The sequence below is a fragment of the Pundamilia nyererei genome, unplaced genomic scaffold (genome assembly GCF_000239375.1).
Source record: "Pundamilia nyererei isolate P.nyererei 1_Seehausen unplaced genomic scaffold, PunNye1.0 scaffold00337, whole genome shotgun sequence".
Lineage (NCBI taxonomy): Eukaryota > Metazoa > Chordata > Actinopteri > Cichliformes > Cichlidae > Pundamilia > Pundamilia nyererei.
The window spans coordinates 419,767-427,865 of NW_005187738.1; the positions used below are offsets into that span (position 1 = coordinate 419,767).

Consider the following 8,099-nt stretch of genomic DNA (forward strand, 5'->3'; position numbering starts at 1 on the left):
TAATAAGGTCTGCATTTGACCATTAAAAACTCTGCATTAGGTGAGCAGTGACTCTCAGTAGTTCATGCACCAAGCATTGTTAATATAAATGCACAAACCTCCACCTCTGGTCTTGCCGGAGTCATCTGCTAGCCTGTCGGCTCGGTGTGTGTGGCATCCTGCTAACTCGATAGCATTGTCCGGGCAGCTGTTGTTCAGCCATGTTTCGGTGAAAAACATGACATTTGCTGTATCACAACTGTAGGGTGTAACACATCTGTGTCCTCTGTTAGAAATAAACAGCTGGCCACATACCCAGATTAAAACTACTTTAGATTGCACAGAATTCACAGACAGCCAATATACTTTGGTCCACGCAAGACAAAAGACTCCACGAGCAAGAAGAAATTCTGCATGATTGTGTCTTGGGAAAGTTCAACCCATCCCTGACTTCAGAACACAGAATGGCCACAATGGCTACAGAATTAAATCCCTTCTTCAAACAGTTCCATGGGGCCTTTGATCTCAGTGTTTTTGAGAAATGGAATTTATGAAAAATGAAAGTTCTTTCATGGCCAACCTAGCATTAGGTTGGCCATGACATACATGGGCTTTCAGGACATACATGGGCTCCCAAAACCAGCCCTGATCTGCTGTGCAGTTTTTTGGCTCAAAGCTAATGCTAACTCATGCTATCACAGGTGTCGAACTCCAGGCCTTGAGGGCCGGCGTCCTGCAGGTTTTAGATGGAATTGATCCAACACAGCTGATTTAAATTGCTAAATTACCTCCTTGACATGTAGAGAAGTAGGCAGTTTCAACACTGGTACAAAAACAGTATGTAAAGGATTTTTTTTTTCAGTCTTTGCGTAGGATCTTTTCTGATTCTGTAAGGCAGATACCTGATTTATGTTACTCTGTCATTCCTAGTTCACTGATTACCAGAGCTATGTGATCCATGGCTGTTTGGTGGACAACCTGACTCTGGAGCGCTCCATTGCTTTGTTCAACGGCGTTTCACAATGGGTGCAGCTGATGGTTCTCAGCAAACTCACACCTCAGACCCGTGCAGAGGTCATCACAAAATACATCCATGTGGCACAGGTAAGCCAAGGAGGGCAGGCTCTACGCACAGCTCTTCCAGCTTTCACAAAGTATTTCTCTCCAAAACATATAGAAATAACAGGGTGACTCAGCACTGTTACAAAACCATAGTTTCTATAGTTACAAAACTATATAATTAAGTTTAAATTCCACATTCCACATAAATTCCAAATCTTAAACTCAAGATTTTTCTTTTGACTAGTCAAACAAATTATCGAGAAAAATGCAACAGTAAAATCTTACAGATTAGAAAAAACCCACTCGGCTAAAGTGGCAAAACAGCATCTTGGCTTTGTTCATTTGCAGTGCAGAGGCTCAGAGATGTTATGATAGTTTTTCCCCTAAACTGCCACCTTAAAGTCTAACATAGTAATACAGGGTTAGGCTACATTTAAAGCCACAGTTTCAGAAGCCAGAAGTTACTTTCAATTTATGTCTTTTTTAATATGCATTTTGGCCTCATAGTTGTTCTAATATAATATTTTGTATTTATGCAGCAGTCTGCTACTTCCTGAGCCTTGTTCAGCTGGAGGTTTCTTCCTGTTAAAAAGGAGTTTTTTTCTTTCCACTGTCCTTTGATTTGTCAAGGTTTTCTCTCTGATATTGTACCTTAACAATGTAAAGCACCTTGAGGCAACTGCTTTTTATTGTGTGAATTGAATTAAACTGAACTGAATTAATTTATGCCAGATACATAAAATTATAGCTAAGGCAGTAGATGTGAACTAAACTCTAACTCTGTCACTGAATGATGATTAGATTGGACTGACTGAACCTTAAGAGGCTAACATTTCACATATTTTCATCGTTTTTAAACCATTCAGTGAGCTCCCTATGGATAGTATAGTATAGTATATAGAAAGATAGATAGATAGTTTGTATCTAGGGGGAGAGATGGGCCCTGCATAAACAAATAACCCGTTTAACTTTAAAAGGCACAGTGGTGTTATAGAATGTCCCCTTTTTTTAAAAACAATGATAATTCTTCGTCAACCACATAACTGAAGTATGCCATCTGGAGGATGTAGGCTGAATATCATGCTGCTGTTTCTCTCACACATACCTGACATTTTTTATATGTGTTGCTGCCATCAAATTCAAAAGAAACTGGTTTTTCATGAGAGAGTAACATGTTTCAAATTAATGATATAAGAAATAATACTAGTGTTTGGTAAATGGACAGGTGTTTATGTAGCACTTTTCTTCTCAAGCTGAGCACTTAAAGGGCTTTTTGCTACAAGTCTTATTCACCCAGTCACACACAGGATTTGTAAAAAGAGAATGCAAATATACGTTCTTATTCTTAGTCTTCTTCTTCTTCTTCCTATTATTATTATTATTATTATTATTATTATTATTATTGAGTTTGTTTCATCCAGTACGTATCTATTAAAATATGTCTGGTACAGCTTTGATCTCTTGTAGTTAAAAGTGAAAGTCTTATGAGAAGACAGACAATAACAGTTAGAATATGGATTGCACAGGCAGTCACCATTCAGATTTAATGGCCCTTCTGTGGATGAGTATGTTTAGCTGCCTTTAAGCCAGATTCTTCATGGTTCCACACTATGCAAAAAAATGGCTTCTTTAATATTTTTAATATTCTCTAATATTTCTCTAAAATAAACAATAACAAACATACAAAAAACACCGCAAAAAACAAATGCACTTGAGCTGTTGTTCAGTCATAAAAGCTCCCCCATCATCAATATTTATGTTCCAGTACACACTGTTAGAAAAAGCATCTTGAAAAAACGGTAATATTCCGGCAGCTGGGGCACCAAAATACGACCGTATAATTACAGAAAATAACTTCCTCATAAAAATACGGTTATTTCCAGTAATGACAATAGAGTTTGTTGTGCTAATTTCACATGGGATTCTGCCTTTTCCAAGTGCTTTTAGACATTAAATTAGGAACATTTTTACGTGATCAAACAATGAAATTACCTATAAACAAGGTCACTGAATGTGGAAATATGAATCATAACACATAAATATACAGAAATATACAGTTAACAGTTTGTTTAAAAAATAATTGATTGCATGCCCTGGGACAGACTGACAGAGGCGAGGCTGCCATATCGCACCATCGGCCCCTCTGGCTATCACTAGTAGGCGGTAGGTGAAGAGTCCTGACCACGGACACAACGGCAGACAGTGTCCGAGCCGGGGCTCGAACCGGCAACCTTCTGATAACAAGGCAAACTGCCAACTCTTGAGCCACGATCGCCCTAACTAGCAACGATAATAATACTTATGTGATGTAACACAAGCTTATAGGGATCATGTTATATATTCCATAGCATTACATTTGAATTCAACAGTTCAATTTTTCAAATAACGGACAGATATTTGTGAAACCATGATACATTTGTGAATGTATTTTAACAATCTAAATATGCATATGCACAGACAGATACATTTAATAATCATGAATGTATGTTGTATTACATTGCAGTGATTTAACGTTGATTTACATTCAAAATGTGAAGTCAAAGTCTATTTACGTAACTTTAATGATATTCTAGAAGAACAGAACATTACTGTAAAATGCAGTAAAATACCTTCATATTAGGGTTTTTTCCTACGGTCGCAGCGTTACCCGCGACCTCGTTGTTAGTTCACATTCATTGGCCGATGCTTAGCGACATATTATTTATATTTATTGCAACTCCTACCTCTACATTTCTTTTTCAAAATATATAATTAGCACAGCGTGTCCATGCAATGTTTTACATTGTGGCATGCAGAGAAATCTTAACAAAGAGGCTCACAGAGAGAGATTGAGCTTGTTATTTAACCCCAAGCTGGTAGGGGGAACTCTTTATTATAACACTTGCCGGTGCTACAATGTCCCTCAAGGTTCAACAACAGCACAACAGAAGTCACTCATGTTACAGCACTCTCTCTACCAAACAACAACTGTCAGTGACGCTGCACCACGGCGTAAACACAACATTCAAGATAACAGTTAAAAGTAACGTAACCATAAACAATAAAACAAGAACATCTAAACAGCAGCACATGTCCCAAGGCATGATGGGAGAGATTTCTGGATTTCTGGATATTTTTACAATCTAAATATGCATATGTACAAAAATATATATTTAAAAAACAAGTAAATTGTGTTTTATTACATTTACAGTGGTGTTATGTTATTTTACATTTGACGTGTCAGATCACAGTCTACTTATGTAAATGTAATGATATTCTAGAAAAACAGTACACAACTGTAAAATACACAGTAAAATAATTTGACATTACTATTTACAGTTTACTATTACAGTGCAGGATATGGTTCTTTCTGTCTGTGTTCTAGGCAAAGAGCTTCTTCCATTTGTATTGAAGGATGGATGCATGCCCTAATAATCTGCCCCGTCCTTTCTCCTACCAAAGTAAAGGCTGTCTACAGAAAGGGTCAAGGATGAATCTACTTAACACACTGCCATTAGCTGCACAGAATATTGTGCGCTGGTTTTTAAGATGGCTTGGTCAGCTTCAAGTGCAAATGTTCTCATTTTGTAAGCATGCATATTGTAACATATTGTTATGTTATGTAATGCTGAATTGAAAAGTAAATATTGACTGGGCTCCATGCAGCAGACTGGGACTCATCAAAAGCTTATGATGGCTTGGTTTGGATTTGGTTTTATTCACATAGCCATTTGTCTCTCATCTCAGCATTATTAGATTATTAAAATAAAGTAAGTTTTTACAATTACTCTGATAATCATAGTGGTAGCAAAGCTTTCTTCTTCAGCTATTGTCACCAATCTAATATGTCATTGGAGACTGGTGCAGTGATAATGAGCTCTAGTATTCATGTACTGTGGTTTCAGAAAGGAGTCAGCTTAATTTGTTGGTAAGCTTTTAGATTAACATCCCCTCCACAGTCCATAAAAAAATTAAATAAAGTTTTTCAGTGTTTTTGAATTTTAATTAAAAAAACAAAACAATAATTGAATAAATTGCCACACTCCAAACTAGCACACCAAGGACCAAAAGCAAGGCGCTAGGCCACCTCTTTAGAAAATAAACAGTGATCTTCAACATGTCTTTCTCTGGTCATCAGAAACTCCTTCACCTGCAGAACTTCAACACTTTGATGGCGGTGGTGGGGGGCCTGAGCCATAGTTCAATTTCTCGCCTAAAGGAGACTCATTTATATTTGGCTCCTGAAGTAGTCAAGGTAAGTCAGTGCCAGTCTTTTGTATGTAGATTCATTTATGATTACTACACAGTTACAGGTGATTCAGTGGCAATGTATTTTCTTAGCAACAAGCCTTTACCCTGTTTCATTAAGGAATTTGTACTGCAGCGCGGTGGCGCTGTGATTAGAACTGTTAACTCACAGCAAGAAGGTCCTGATTTTGGTTCCACCACCTGGCCTTTCTCCTTGGAGTTTTCACGTTCTCCACATGTTTGTGTGGGTTCTGCCTGGGTACTTTGGCTTCCTTCCATAGTCCAAAGACATGCATAACTTAAACTTTTGATTTGCTTATGAATATGGTGTACCCTTTACTGTTTGCTGCTTCTTGCCACAGATCTGGAATGAGATGACAGAGCTGGTCTCTTCCAACAACAATTACTCTTGCTACCGAAAAGCCTTCAATGAGTGCCAGGGATTTAAGATCCCAGTACTGGGTGTGCACCTAAAGGACTTGATTGCAGTGCATGTGGTGTTTCCTGACTGGATTGGTGATGGTAAAAAGGTGAACCTCGTGAAGATGCATCAGCTTTACATGACCTTCAATGAGCTGGTGTCCCTGCAGAGTGCAGTGGCCCAAGTTGAACCCAACATGGACCTCATCTACCTACTAACGGTGAGGGATTACTACACATGGATTTGAAATGTCACTGTCGTAGCTAATTGTGCACACACAAAGGACTCTTTCAAGAGGTTAAGGAAAAACAGATCATTTTATTTTCTAAAGACCCTGCTTCATTTTCTTCACTCTTGTTTGTTTCTGTCGCTTGTTGTTGTTTTCGACTTTTTTTTCATCAGTCAAATCAGGTTCATATATGATAAGAAGCTCCTTGAGAATATGGGCTTGTTGTCCTCGTTACCTAGTCTCAGAAAGGATTTGTAGAAGCTCTTTTTTGCATACAACCTTTCTCTTGATAGTCTGCTTTGTTAGTATGGCTTGTTTTTTACTACAGGAACTTGCACTTTAAACAAAAGGTCACTTTACAACCCTCAATTGTTCTTTGACTTTTTGAAACTTATTATACCGCAATCCTTTTATTTTTCAGCTTTCGTTAGATCTGTATTATACTGAGGATGAGATTTATGAGCTGTCATTGCTAAGGGAACCCCGTAACTCTAAATTGGTAAGTTTTAGTGTAATTATAACCACTGACTTTCATCAAAGACTTTCACCAACTAAAAATCTTCTTTTGGACAATTTCAAATTTTTCTTTCTACCATTTATCACACAGGGCAGAAAATTAAACACCCTTTTGCCTTTGTATTCGGTTTAATTGAATTCAATGTTATTTATATAGCATCAAATCACAACAACCGTTTCCTCAGGCGCTTTATATTGTAAGGTAAAGACCCTACAATAATACAATAATACAAACAGAAAAAAAGTGCTTTGTAAGATCCTGTTGTCTTGATGTGAATATTTGGTGGGTCCTGTTTGTCTAAGTCTCGTCCTTCTGCACAGCCTACCTCTCCAACAACTCCCAACAAGCCATTGGCCCCACTGGACTGGGCATCTGGTGTCGCTACCAAACCAGACCCCTGTCTGGTCAATAAACATATCAGGAAGGTAGTGGATGTAAGTATACAAACATACTTTTCAAAATCGGAAGAAACGGCTCCTGTTGCAGGTGAAAGTAATCTGTTTCCCTGTCTGCGCTGGGAAAGTCTGTGTTCAGGAATTATGACCATGACCGGGATGGATACATTTCTCAAGAAGACTTTGAGAGCATTGCAGCCAACTTCCCCTTGCTGGACTCTTTCTGCGTTTTGGATAAAGATCAGTGAGTTTGGAACATTACAATACAGTTAAGTTTGTTGTTTTTGCTGTCTAATAAAACATAATCCAGTTTTTCAACAAGGCAATAACTGCCTGAAGTCTAAAGCCCATGGATGCCACAAAAAATTCGGTTTTGTTCTTGTTGATGACTGTCTTCAGGATTATTCAGCAGTTTATCTTTTCAAAGTATCCACTTATTTACCTTCAAAAACTGTTTGGTTGTTTTTGTAGACAGTATAAAAGATAAACTTAGATTCAGCGTCTGAAGAAATGAAACCAGCAGATACACTTTAAACTGCGTTTACCTTAATGACCTGCAGGGGGTAACTCATTAAGCTGCAAAGAGTCCCTCAGATGGAACCTCATTAATGTATGGGCTCAAATCATTCTCAAATAGTGTCAAATCATACAAAATAAAACACTAAGTTCATGTTCAGTTGATATCAAAAGAGAGAAATAGTGTAGGCTCATAAATTGTTGCAACTTCGTGTCCTCATCTTCAGCTTCATATACCCCTCTCTCCTGTCAAACCACCAGAGTCACAGCCTTTAAAATGCTCACCTGGAGATTACACAACTAGACTTGAGCAATAACTTTGTGACATCATGGGGGATTCGTCCATCTTTTGCAGTGTATGGATGTTTTTCCAGTTGCTTTTTACGTCATTGTCATTTGCACCGTGAAGACCTGTCCAATAAACCTTCCATATGGCTGAAACTGAGCAGGCTGTGTCTGTACAGAGGTTGGAATTGATGAGGATGCTTCACTGGTGAGCCAGTGCCACTGGAGATCATACGGCCCATACCTTACTTTATGTTTCATACTACTACTTACAGGCTTAAGTGCTCTCTCTCTCACTCACTCACTCACACACACACACACACACACACACACACACACACACACACACACACACACACACACACACACACACGTGCAAGTAATGTGGGTACTTGTGTGACTGCAGCTTAAGAGCTATTATACAGATGTTTTCCTACACTACTGTTATTTTTGTTTCACTTTGTTTTC

General features: G+C 38.2%; 1 protein-coding gene across 4 annotated transcripts in view; it reads left to right on the plus strand.

The window, feature by feature from the left end:
• Positions 1 to 8,099, plus strand: part of rasgrp3 (RAS guanyl releasing protein 3 (calcium and DAG-regulated)) — a 39,573-nt gene that overhangs the window by 25,685 nt on the left and 5,789 nt on the right. For 3 of the 4 annotated variants that reach the window (XM_005751996.1, XM_005751995.1, XM_005751997.1), the window contains exons 7-12: positions 910 to 1,083; positions 5,159 to 5,275; positions 5,631 to 5,909; positions 6,340 to 6,417; positions 6,756 to 6,869; positions 6,959 to 7,074. In XM_005751996.1, the coding sequence (XP_005752053.1) occupies positions 910 to 1,083; positions 5,159 to 5,275; positions 5,631 to 5,909; positions 6,340 to 6,417; positions 6,756 to 6,869; positions 6,959 to 7,074 (878 nt within the window). The remainder of the gene's footprint in view (positions 1 to 909; positions 1,084 to 5,158; positions 5,276 to 5,630; positions 5,910 to 6,339; positions 6,418 to 6,755; positions 6,870 to 6,958; positions 7,075 to 8,099) is intronic. The other variant, XM_005751998.1, reaches the window with a different exon arrangement.